Source organism: Jaculus jaculus, chromosome 3, assembly GCF_020740685.1.
Source record: "Jaculus jaculus isolate mJacJac1 chromosome 3, mJacJac1.mat.Y.cur, whole genome shotgun sequence".
Taxonomy (NCBI): domain Eukaryota; kingdom Metazoa; phylum Chordata; class Mammalia; order Rodentia; family Dipodidae; genus Jaculus; species Jaculus jaculus.
Genome location: NC_059104.1, coordinates 177,470,545 through 177,482,924, shown reverse-complemented (window position 1 = coordinate 177,482,924; position 12,380 = coordinate 177,470,545). Strand labels below are relative to the sequence as shown.

The following is a 12,380-nucleotide window of genomic DNA, read 5'->3' as shown; positions in this document are numbered from 1 at the left end:
TCCCCCTGCCATCGTGGAACTTCCCCTCGAGCCTGTAAGCCAAATAAACCTCTTTTTCCCAGAAGCTGCTCTTGGTTGGGTGATTTCTACCAGCAATGCGAACCAGACTGCAACAGTAAAGTGGTACCGAGGAGTGGGATTGCTGCTAGATACCTGACTGTGTGGCTTCAGCCTTTTGGAACTGATTTTCAAGAGGAATGTGGAAGGAGTTGAAACCTTGGCCTAAGAGATGCCTTGCAGTGCTGTAAGTACAGATTAAAGGACTATTCTGGTCTGAGCTCTAAGACCTGAATGCAGTAAGAACTATGGACTGTGAGGTTTGGCTTATGAGGGTGAGAAAGAGCTGTGCCTGGACTGAGCTAGCAGTTTATGTGAGAAGCTTGCTCTTGTGCCCGTGTCCTGAGAAGTTGTGCAGGGTTGCTTTGCGTAGAAATGAACTGGTGTGTGCAGAGGGATATGGCACAGAAAGGAACATCTTTGGGTGAACTGCTGCCCGTTCAGCTGCAACTGAGAGATTACAACCTTTGAGACTGGGCTAGCTGACCTGCGCTGGGGCAACAAGAAGAATGTCAACTCTTTTGAAGGGGTCTGGGTGCCCTGCCATCATGGAGCTTCCCCTCGAGCCTGTAAGCCAAATAAACCTCTTTTTCCCAGAAGCTGCTCTTGGTTGGGTGATTTCTACCAGCAATGCGAACCAGACTGCAACACACCACTTTGTGCATCTGGCTTTCTGTGGGTACTGGGGAATTAAACCTAGCCATCAGCCTTTGCAAGTAAGCATCTTTAACTGCTGAGCCATCTCCCCAGCCCCTCAAGACCACTCTTTGTTTGTTTGTTTCTTTTTTCGAGGCAGGGTCTTGCTCTAGCTCAAAATGACCTGGACTTTACTATGTAGTCTCAGGGTGGCCTTGAACTCATGGTGATCCTCCTACCTCTGCCTCCCAAGTGCTGGGATTAAAGACATGTGCCACCATGCCCAACTAAGACCACTTCTTTTTAAAAATAGTTTATTTTGTTTTATTTGACAGAAAAAGAAAGAAACAGGCTGAGAATGGGCATGCCAGGGCCTCTAGCCACTGCAAAAGGACTCCAGATGCTTGCGCCCCCTGGCTTATATGGTTACTGGGGAATTGAACCTGGGTCCTTAGGCTTCACAGGCAACCTCTAAGCCATCCCTCCAGCCCTAAGACCACTTTTAAAGAAACACATGGAAATACCACTTACTGCAGAGACAGCTAGTTGTCCTAATGAAAGGCCTTGAGGTTCTCAGCGCTCAGATACTGTTTGTAGCTGAGCAAAGCACAGTCACCCAAGGGTGGGCCCAAAGCAGAGCAATGGGCTAGAATCTGATGTTCTCTTGAAACCTTGTTCCAGGATTTGGAGAGTAGCCTGAGAGAAAAACATTAGCTGAAGACTTTGAGCCAGGCATGGTGGCGCACACCTTTAATCCCAGCACTCGGGAGGCAGAGGTAAAAGGATTGCCATGAGTTTGAGGCCACCCTGAGACTACTTAGCGAGTTCCAGGTCAGCCTGAGCTAGAGTGAGACTCCACCTCAGAAAAAAGAAAAAAAAAAAGTTTTGTTGAGGTCTGGGGTGGGGGTGGGGAGTGGCTCAGTGGGTAAGAACATTTGCTGCCCAGGCATGGAGACCTGAGTTTCATCCCTTGAGGATCTGAGTTTGATCTCCAGCACCCACATAAAACGCCAGACATGACCATGTACATCTTTAACCCCAGTCCCAAGTGAGCAGAGGCAGGAGAATCACTGGGACTCACTGGTCAACCAGGCTGGAAATGTCGGCTGTGGGTTCATTGAGAGACTCTGTCTCAAGGAAACCAAGCAGAAAGCCCAGGAGCCATAGAGGAGGACATGCAGTGTTGTCTTGTTCTCTGTACACGTGTACATGCCCCACATACCAAAAAAATTTTTTTTGAGGTAGGGTCTCACTCTAGCCCAGGCTGAGCTGGAATTCACTATGGAGTCTTAGGATGGCCTCGAATTCACGGCAATCCTCCTACCTCTGCCTCCTGAGTGCTGGGATTAAAGGTGTGCACCACCATGCCCAGCAAAAAAAAAAAAAAAAAAAAAAAAAAATTTGTATTGATTTTGAATGAAATTATTTTATGACATATGGATGGAGGAAAACATGTTCTCAGAGTTTTACATAATATGTACTTATACATGTGCCTTTAAAATGAACAACACATGAGATATTAGTGGAAACAACTATTTCACATATATCCCAGAAGTTTATCAATTTAAGTAAATTCACATTCTTGGACTGGACAGATTGCTCAGTGGTTATGTGTGCTTCCTGCCCAAGCTCGAGGCGGGCCTGAGACTGCCAGAGTTCAAATCTCCGTATCTCATGTGAAAGTATTAGTTGTGGCCACATGTGCCACTAACTGAGTCCTGCAAGGGAGCAGAAATCCAGGAAACGTTGGAGTCCCACCGGCTCCAAAATGCAGAGACTCTGGCTCAAAACATGACCAGGCGGAAGAGCAATCCAGTGGGTCTCTGTTCCACCTAAGCCACTGGAGGCTCGTGCCCCTCCCCCCACCGGTGAGTGTATGAGATGCCAACACACACACACAAGTCTTTTGAGTAGAGAGAACCCTTAGAGTGTCACCTTAGGCATATGTAGTATTTGGGACTCAAAACACAACTATTAAAGCTGGGAATGGTAGTGCACACCTTCCATCCCACCACTCGGGAGGCAGAGAAAGGAAGATTGCCATGAGTTTGAGGCCACCCTGAGACTACACAGTGAATTCCAGGTCAGCTTGGGTTAGAGCAAGACCCTACCTCCAAAAACAAAACAAAACATCTCTCTTGGACTGGAGAGATGGCTTAGTGGTTTATCGCTTGCCTGTGAAACCTAAGGACCCCTGTTCCAGGCTCCATTCCCCAGCACCCACGTTAGCCAGATGCACAAGGGGGCACACGCGTCTGGAGTTCGTTTGCAGTGGCTGGAGGCCCTGGCATGCTCTCTCTCTCTCTACCTGCCTTTTTTTCTGTCTGTCGCTCTCAAATAAATAAATAAAAATTTAAAAGGTTGTCAATAAAAACCCAACTCTTGCTTTGTCTTTTGAAATGCTGAGCAGTGACCTACCAAGCCACCAGTGTAATGTGGGAACTGCATTGTATAAAAATGTTACTCTGGGGCTGGAGGAATAGCTTAGCAGGTAAGGCATTTGCCTGCAAAGGCAAAGGACCCAAGTTCGACTCCCCAGAACCCACGTTAGCTAGATGCACAAGGGGAACCATGCGTCTGGGGTTCATTTGCAGTGGTTGGAGGCCCATTCTCTCTCTCCCTCTTTCTCTAGCAAATAAATAAAAAAAAAATGTTACTCTGGCTGGATGGGGTGGCACACACCTTCAATCCCAGCACTCTGGAGGCAGAGGCAGGAGGATTGCGGTGAGTCTGAGACCAGCCTGGGACTACAGAGTGAGTTCCAGATGAGCCTGGGCTACAGTGAAACCCTACCTTGAGAACAAAGTGACAACAAAATGTTACTCTGAAAACAGCTTTATCAGGTGGCAGTGAGACATGGAGAGCCAAATTTACCTCACATACCCCGCGTTGCAGGGCCACCCTCAACATGGGCTCCCCCACTCCGCGAGATGGAGTCCCAAGACTAAGACGCAGAAAGTGAGCAGATCACCAGCATGCGTTCTCCTCGGCTCCCTCACCGGACAGGACATGAGCAGCTGCCTCCACGCCTTCCCCTCGATGACTGACTGTACCCTTAAAATAAGCCTCTCTTGAAGTTGCCTTTTGTCGGGTATTTTGTGAGAGCAATGAGAGTACACACCCTGAGTCTCTTCCTCCTTCCCTCAGCGGATGGACGACTGGCTGGTTGGATCTCTAGGTGACCCATTAGCCCAGGAAATGTTTGATGAACAACACACTCAATCCAGACGCTGAGCAATTGACAATGATGACTCGATTTTCCAGCTGTGCTGACTCTGGTCTCAGCTTCTTCATGAGAACGATGCTCCCCGCATGGTCTTTTCATCTCAACACTGACCGGCCAGGAATGCACCCATGTGGGGCTGGCTCGCTGGATGAGCAGTCCTAGCTCTTTCCAAAGGCCACACCTCTCCTCATGCTTGGACCTTGTCCCCTAGGGTCAAATATCTACGAAGCATTTGCCGTCCCTACCACAGGGAGCCAGAATCCATGGGCCGCACAGCAGAGCTGTCCTGAGGATCACACTGCCGGCTCATGTGATAACTAAGAATGTCAAAGCAGCTGTGACTAGGTTTGGGACAAGTTACCAAGAAGGAGGTAGAGGATGGGAACCTGAGTTTCCAATTTCTGTGAAGCATTAGAGGAAAGGGTGTGCATGTTTTTTCCAGATTTAAACTTCTTTCTCTTAAAAATCTTTTACTTATGTTAATAAAAATTAAATAAAAAAAAGAAAAAAAAAACCCTTTTACTTATTAGAGGCAGAGAGAAGGAAAGAGCGTCTCTTCATCCTTTAGTTGCTTAATTCACACTCCTTGTGGAGAAAAAGGGCAGGGCGTATTTTACCTCTGCGTTAACTTTGTCTCCCAGTACATTTAATACTATTTGGCCCTATTAATCAAAGCTTACAAACTATCATATTCTTTTTTAAAAATTTATTTGGGAGCAACAGACAGAGAAGAGGGAGATAAGAGAATGGGCACGCCAGGGCCTCCAACCACTGCAAACGAACTCCAGACATGCATGCGCCACCTTGTGCATTACGTGGGTCCTGGGGAATTGAGCCTTGAACCGGGGTCCTTAGGCTTCACAGGCAAGTCCTTAACCACTAAACCATCTCTCCAGCCCTCTTTTTAAAAAATATTTTTACTTGACCCAGAATGGGCATACTAGGGCCTCTAGCCACTGCAAATGAACTCCAGATGCATGCGCCTCCAAGTGTATCTCGCTATGTGGGTACTAGGGAATTGAACTTGGGTCTTTAAGCTTCTCAGACAAGTGCCTTAACCACTAAGCCATCTCTACAGCGTCCCCCCCCCCCTTTTAATTTATTTGAGAGTGACAGAGAAACAGAGTGTGGGTGTGCCAGGGCCTCCAGCCACTGCAAACTCGATGTGTGCACCCTTATGCATCTGGCTAACATGGGTCCTGGGGAATCAAGCCTCGAACTGTGGTCCATATGCTTCACAGGCAAGTGCTTAACTGCTAAGCCATCTCTCCAGCGACCCCCCCCCCCCGCTTTTGTTTTTGAGGTAGGGTCTCACTCTAGCCCAGGCTAACCTGGAATTTATGTAATCTCACATTGGCCTCAAATTCAGTGATCTTCCTACCTCTGCCTCCCAGAATGCTGGAATTAAAGGTGTATCAATATGCCCAGCTAAAAATATTCTTAAACAGGGGCTGAAGAGAGTGCTCAATTAGTAAGTGTTTCCCTTTTAAGTGTTAAGCACCTGAGTTTGAACCCCAGAACCCATGTAAATAGCCAGGTGTGGTGGCCTGTGTGTGCAATATTGGTGACAGATGGATCCCTGGGGTTCACAGGCTAGCCAATCTAGCTTACTTGATGAGTTCAAAGGCCGTGAGACCCTGTCTCAAAAAAAGGTGGAGCGCGTTTCTAAGGAGTACACCAAAGGTTATCTTTGCCTGCACAGACATGCACACTCACACGCATGTACCCTGCACATATACCACTCAACTATTGAAAGAAAAATTCAGTATGTTCTCGTATGTTCAATAGACAAATGTTACTGAGATAAAAAAGGGATACAAAGTTACCACAATGGTTGGTAAAAGGATTTTATTTTGTGGCTTAGGAGGTCTTTGCATTCTACTAACAGAAAAGCATTGTCCATACCTTATCCAACCTAACAGAAGTATGTATTTGCAACTTGGCCTGCACAGCTGCAGCATGAACACTATGAATACCTTCCTTCCTATGCACTCAGGTGCAATTATACGTTCGATACCTCTTCCTCCAGAAAATAAAAACTTCTCAACTCATAAAGGAACAAAGGTGGATATCCCAGTTTCTCTCTTTTTTTTTTTGGTTTTTCAAGGCAGGGTCTCACTCTAGACCAGGCTGACCTAGAATTCACAATGTAGTGTCAGGATGGCCTTGAACACAGGGTGATTCTCCTACCTCTGCCTCCCAAGTGCTGGGATTAAAGGCGTGCGCCACCACGCCCGGCCGATATACCAGTTTCTGCACCCTAACAAAACCATATACAAAGATCTACCGTAGTGCCAGCCAAACCTTGGTGGGAATGCTTAGGTGGCATCTGGGCTTGCTGCACGGCAGTTCTCACACAGGACAGGTAGAGCTGTACCACAATGATGTCTCGTTTGCTCAAGAGATTCAATATTGGACTCTAGCACAGGAAATGGCTCTTGGGGCTTCATAATATACAAACACATAGAAAAAAATGATCTTAGGAAAAGTTTCACAATTGTTTCACTAACCATCTGAAATGTTTATATCACAGCTTTCATATATTAAAAGGGCTTCCCCTCAGAGACGGAGCTCCTTGATGAAATAAACCTAGTCACTATCATCTGACCCTCGTTCCGAGCCTCGGTCTGAGGCCTCGTTGTTGGATCCCTCTGGTTCTGATTCATTTCCCGAGCCTGGGCCGGAACCCTCGTTGTCAGACCCCCGTTCTGATTCACGGTCTGACTCGGCACTTGGAGAAGCGGGGCGGGAGTCGTTCTCAGACCCGGCGGACGGGCTTCTCCCAGACTGCACGGACTCATTGTCGGACTGCTCGGAGCCCGAGGGCCGCCTCTTTCGGGATGGCTGGTCGCTGTCCGAGTCCTCATCTGACTCGTGTCCCTGGGGCCTCCGGGGGCTTCCCGCCTCGCTGCCAGACTTGTTCTGGTTGTCGTCAGAGTCGCTCTCGGAGGAGGCGCGTCTGTTGACCCGCTCATCCTCATCAGAGTCGCTGTTGCTGCGGCTGTTCCTGGGGTGTCTGGGAGAGAAAAGTGTGGGAGACATGAGGACTCTGCTTTTAACAAACGAGACATTCATGTTGTGTTTTCACCTAGGTGTGCTTACACAGGGCTTCAGTTCTGTGAAAGAAAGACCGAAAAGGAAGGAAGAGCAAGTGCGCGAGCAGCAAGGCAGCCGACGGCCAGGGAGGAGGCCTCCGGTCCGCTCAGGCACTTCCGTGAGAATGCAGCCTGTCCCAGGTCCACATAACAAAACTGTGAAAAGGCTGAGAAACATCTGTTTGTCCTTATCAACAATTAGCCACAAAAACAACTGCCTGGGCAGTCAGACATGCGGTGTGGGGTTTGCGGCGGCGCCATGTCTGCTCCGCCGGGACGCGTTCACGGCAGCAGAGGAGCCACCCTCGCTGCAGCTCCCCCGCTGCCGGCTAGTAGGTGCCGGGAAAGGGAAGCGGGGCACATGCTCGGAATGGCGGTGGTGGCCAGGCATCTTTGCCTCCTGAAGGCCCCGGACAAGAACGTGCCCTCACCACAAAGACGGGGGTCTCTGAGCACACCCTGTCTGTGGCATCTTCAAAGTTTTGGGTTCCATGGCACACTGAGAAGGAACACTGACTCCTCCAGAGCTAAGTCTAAGGGCGAGGGAGGTGAAATAAATGACTCTTCAGAAACAAAAGCATCCCTACAGACGGAAGAAAGGCTCTTTGGGTTTTTCAAATGTAAAAGAAGCCATGCATGCATGATTATGTAACCCAGGTCACTGTAAGAGGATGTGAAGAGAAGGACTTCAATATTCGTCCTGTGTACATTTAAGACCACTGGGTCCTCTCTCATCTGACTCTTCTTTCCAGCTGGCCAAATGCTCAGGCAGGTTTCATGACAGTTACTTATAGGACAAAGCTTAACTAATGCTAGTGGCTCAAATAATCTTGGCTTTGACCTCAGCCACAGACTTGGAAGGAGTTCAGCCTTACCCTGGACTACTTTCACATTCTGAATTCCTTTTTAAAAAATTTTTGAGACAGGAGAGAGAGAGGGAGAGAGAGAATAAATATGAATATGGGTGCAACAGGATCTCTAGTCACTGCAAGCAAACTCCAGACACATGTGCCACCTTGTGCATCTGGCTTACGTGGGATCTAGAGAATCAAACCTGGGCCCTTAGGCTTCACAGGTGTGTGCCTTAATTGCTAAGCCATCTCTCCAGCCCTACTTTCATTAAAAAAAAATTTTTTTTGTTTATTTGAGAGCGACAGGCATAGAAAGAGAGAGAATGGGAGCGCCAGGGCCTCCAGCCAATGCAAACAAACTCCAGACGCGTGCGCCCCTTGTGCGTCTGGCTAACGTGGGTCAAGCCTTGAACTGGGGTCCTTAGGCTTCACAGGCAAGTGCTTAACCACTAATCCATCTCTCCAGCCCCCTACTTTCATTTTTTAATGGGGCTTATTTTTTTTTTTGCTTTTCTTTATTTTTTGTTTCACTCTGGCCCAGGCTGACCTGGAATTCACTAAATACTCCTACCACTGTCTCCCAAGTGCTGGGATTAAAGGTGTGTGCCACCATGCCTGGTGCACTTTCATGGTTCTAATCAGTAGTCTGGGTAATACTATGATAACAAGGGCAAAACAGGATTTCAGGGAAAAGCCAAATTTGTGTCAGCTAGTGTCTCCAGAGCAAAGAAAGTGGCAAGTATTCAAAGATAATTTTCTCCAGATCATGACCCTGAGGCTAGCCTCTCATTAGTACCATACTGATCTTTCCCATCAGTGACCAACCAGGAATTCCCTTTTTTCCTCTACAACTGCACTCAAACATCATTCCTCTTACTTACCAAGGACATAACCTCTCCCACTACCAACTCCAGCACAGGCGTGCTCCCAGAACACTGGACACACTAGTGAACTGAGAATGCATACCACCTAGCACAGCAGCTTGGGGTTACTTGCTATTCTCCACTGCCTCTACACTTGCTGTGAAAAGTGAGTCTTCACTACTAAAGAAAAAGTTCTTGGGAGAATTCATAAGCCTGTCATTTTCTCTGTATCCCTAGAACTTCACACCCTATTTCACAAAAGGGACCTATCTCTTGACTGGAGTAAAGACCACACAGGAATATAAGGCAATATAGAGCAGAGAAGGACCGAGAGTTCTAGTCATTAAAGAAACCACATGATGGACAACTGAGCTCAAGGGACTAATTTAGGGTAAACAAAACCAAGTACTGCTTCATCTGGGAGCTATGAATTCAAGGAGAGTTCTGTATAAGCTGTCAAGGGTATGTATGCCTGCCAAGGAGGGCAGAGGTGAGTAACAGCCACCATGCCACCATTAGGTTACTCTTGATAGTTTCATCCAGTCAACAGTAGGGCAGTAAAATGACACATATCATTTATGGGAATATTACCTAGGAAATGTCTGCTAAATTTTTGAGCAAGATATCAAGGTTCTTTCTAGCTGTAAGACGTCAAGATAGCCAGGCATGGTGGCATATGCCTGAGACAGAAGGGCCTTCATGGGTTTGATGGCAGCCTGAGCTGCACAATGAGTTCCAAGCCAGCCCATGACTGTTTCCTCCGATTTTCAGGAGTGATAGCACCCGCTTTAATCCTAGTACTTAGGAGGCAGAGGTAGGAGGACTGCCATGAGTTCAAGGCCACCCTCAGGCTAAATAGTGAATTCCAGGTCAGCCTGGGCTAGAGTGAGACCCTACCTTGAAAAAACAGAGAGAGAGAGAGAGACAGAGAGACAGAGAGAGAGACAAAGACAAACTTACTGCTGTCCCTGGTATATTGAAAGGCTGCTGAGCAGAGCCACTCATGGTTTACCCACATCCTTGGAGAATTAGAATTAGCAGAGGGGAAAACCTCACCCTTCATCAGCAATCTTCAGTTTATCCTCATCTGAAGAGTCATCACTTGATGATATGATGGCTTTGGATTTTATTTTTCCTTTCATTGAAGGAGGCAGGCGTTCTGGCTTGGGCTGAAGAATGAATGTCAAATGTGACAGATTAGTCAAGACTCTCACTAATTAGGACATCTTGTGAAACTGGGTTTGTATCATAGCCACAAACCAACCACAAAAACAAGCATTTGGCTGGATGATGCAGTGAAAGACTGCATTATAGTGGACTACCATCTTCGGTGTCTGCAGGGGACAGAAAAACACAGGATTATAATAAACTTACAGCCTTTTTCTTCTCTGTTCTTGGTGGACGGCGCTTCTTGGGCTTTGGGCCATTTTCTGTTTCATCATCATCAGATCCTTCTTCTCCCTTTGGAGGTCTAAAGAGTGACACAAAGAATTCATCAAGAGCCATGCCTTAATGTCAGACTGTCACCACAGCAGTGCCCTTGTGTATGGGTGCTGACCTCAGCCACACAGCTTGCTCCTCAGGGGAGCCAGCACGTTTACGTGACGTCTGCAGCAGCCTGCCACTGTGGCTCTCCGTCAGTCATCTACCCTGGGATCCCAGGCATGTCCACCTCTTTCCCTTCCCTTCCTTGCTCAGTGGCTGGTTCCTGCCTGCTACTACTGCCTCACCACAGCTCCAATGACACAAGGGATGAATCTGCCAGGTCCTTTCCCAAGTGTAGCTGACTGGGGGTGAGAAGGGCGGGTCTGGGCAAGACAGCTGAATAGAGAATGGTGGACAGGAAAGCACCACAATGACAGCTTGGGGCGTGTGAGACAGCCAAGCACCCTGGGTCATATAGCAGATGGCTCTGTCACACCTGTTCCCATTTTCAGCATGAGGCAACACTGCCTATGCAGTGCGGCTGTGATCCCGGGCTCGGTCTGCACCACGTCCACTTTCCAATCACGATTACAGTGCGTAAGCCACAGGCAACCTCTACGTGCTCCGGGGGAAAGCTGTGGCAACGAGTGCAAGTCACGCAGTGGGGGCTTTGAAATGGGTCTACCTCGGGATTAAAACAGGAAGTGGGGAGGGAGAAAGCTTCACTGTTGGGGAAGATCAAGTGGCTGTAAGGCTTTATAAATTTTCAACATTAAGGTCCAGAACGTGAATTTTAAAACATGAATGAGGACACTACCTTCTCCTCTTCTTCTTCTTTCTTTCCCCACCCTCCTCATCCTCGCCTTCTTGTTCACTGCCGCTGCCCTTTCTTCTCTTCTTCTTTTTGGATATTGGGAGGTCTTCGTCAGTGTCATCATTGACAAATTCATCAAACTCGCCTCCTTTCTTAGAACGCTACAACCCAAGCAAGACCACAGTCAACTATTTCCACACTGGAGCAGTGTGGCAGGACTGCTAAGGAGTCAGCCACAGAGAGTTCTCTCAGCTAGGTGAACAATGAGGGATCTTTCACTAAGTCACATGGAAGAGGGGCTTGGCAGGCTCATGTTTTAAACACTCCTAAAAAGAACAAAGTCTTCATTGGTTCAAACTTTGCAAAAATCATAAGCCATCTGAGAGTTGACCACAACGTAAAAGGCACTCAGTCAGTCTTGAAATGCATTTCGGGTATGTTTGTTTGCTAAGGGAGAGCCTCACTCTACCCCAGGCTGACCTGGAACTCATACCTGTAGCCTGAGGTTGGTCTCAAACTTACAGTAATCCTCAGACTTTTGACTTACATGGTTTATGTCTTGATAAATGTACCCTACAGCACAAAATGCATTTACTCCATTTACCTTCCAAAACTCTACAGTGGAGCCCTACAGTATATGGCACGGTACTGGTTGTTTACCCTCGTGACCATGTGGCTGTCTGCGAACCGTGTTCTCTGCAGTCGTCTGGCATCACAAGAAGAGTATCATACCACATACCCCAGCCTGGGAAAATGTCAAGATTCAGGTGCAGTGTGTATTGAATGCTTATAATTTTTGCATTGTAAAGTCAAAAAATGGTAATTTAAGGCTGGGAGTGGTGGCACACACCTTTAATCCCAGCACTCGCAGGCAGAGGTAGGAGGATCGCCATGAGTTCGAGGCCACCCTGAGACTACATAGTGAATTCCAGGTCAGCCTGGGATACAGTGAAATCCTACCTCAAAAAACCACACACACACACACAAAAGGTAATTCAGACCATCATGAAGTAAGGCAGTATTTGGGCTGGGGCAGTAGCTCAATATTACAGCACTTGCCTAGAATATATGACGCTGAGTTCAACATCAGCAACAGAAAACTTAAAGCAACAGTAACAAAAGGCAGGGTCCAGCTGTACTTGTGTTGGAAGACTCTTGGAAGAGGGAGATAAAGATAAAAAAACCAAGTACACAGCCAACTATGTGCACCATCCCTGACAAGCCAGAGTTACTGCTGATGTTGGTGCACAAGCAGGAGTCCTTACCCGTCCGCCACCGCCACCTCGTTTCTTCTCTTTTGTTGCTTCCGTCTCGCCAGTAAACATGAGAATATTTTTGGTCTTCTCCACATATTGGGCCCGTTGTTCCAGAAGTTTTTTTTGCTCTTCTTTTTCTCTGAGACGTTTCTCCTCC

General features: G+C 47.6%; 1 protein-coding gene across 1 annotated transcript in view; it reads right to left on the bottom strand.

Moving 5' to 3' along the window:
• Window positions 1-5,752: 5,752 nt before the first annotated feature.
• Window positions 5,753-12,380, bottom strand: part of Ctr9 (CTR9 homolog, Paf1/RNA polymerase II complex component) — a 34,619-nt gene continuing 27,991 nt past the window's right edge. The window contains exons 21-25 of the mRNA XM_045145470.1: window positions 12,233-12,379; window positions 10,971-11,128; window positions 10,103-10,199; window positions 9,785-9,897; window positions 5,753-6,935 (exon numbers count right to left, since the gene is read on the bottom strand). Coding sequence (XP_045001405.1) covers window positions 6,509-6,935; window positions 9,785-9,897; window positions 10,103-10,199; window positions 10,971-11,128; window positions 12,233-12,379 — 942 coding nt within the window. The 3' untranslated portion in view covers window positions 5,753-6,508. The remainder of the gene's footprint in view (window positions 6,936-9,784; window positions 9,898-10,102; window positions 10,200-10,970; window positions 11,129-12,232; window position 12,380) is intronic.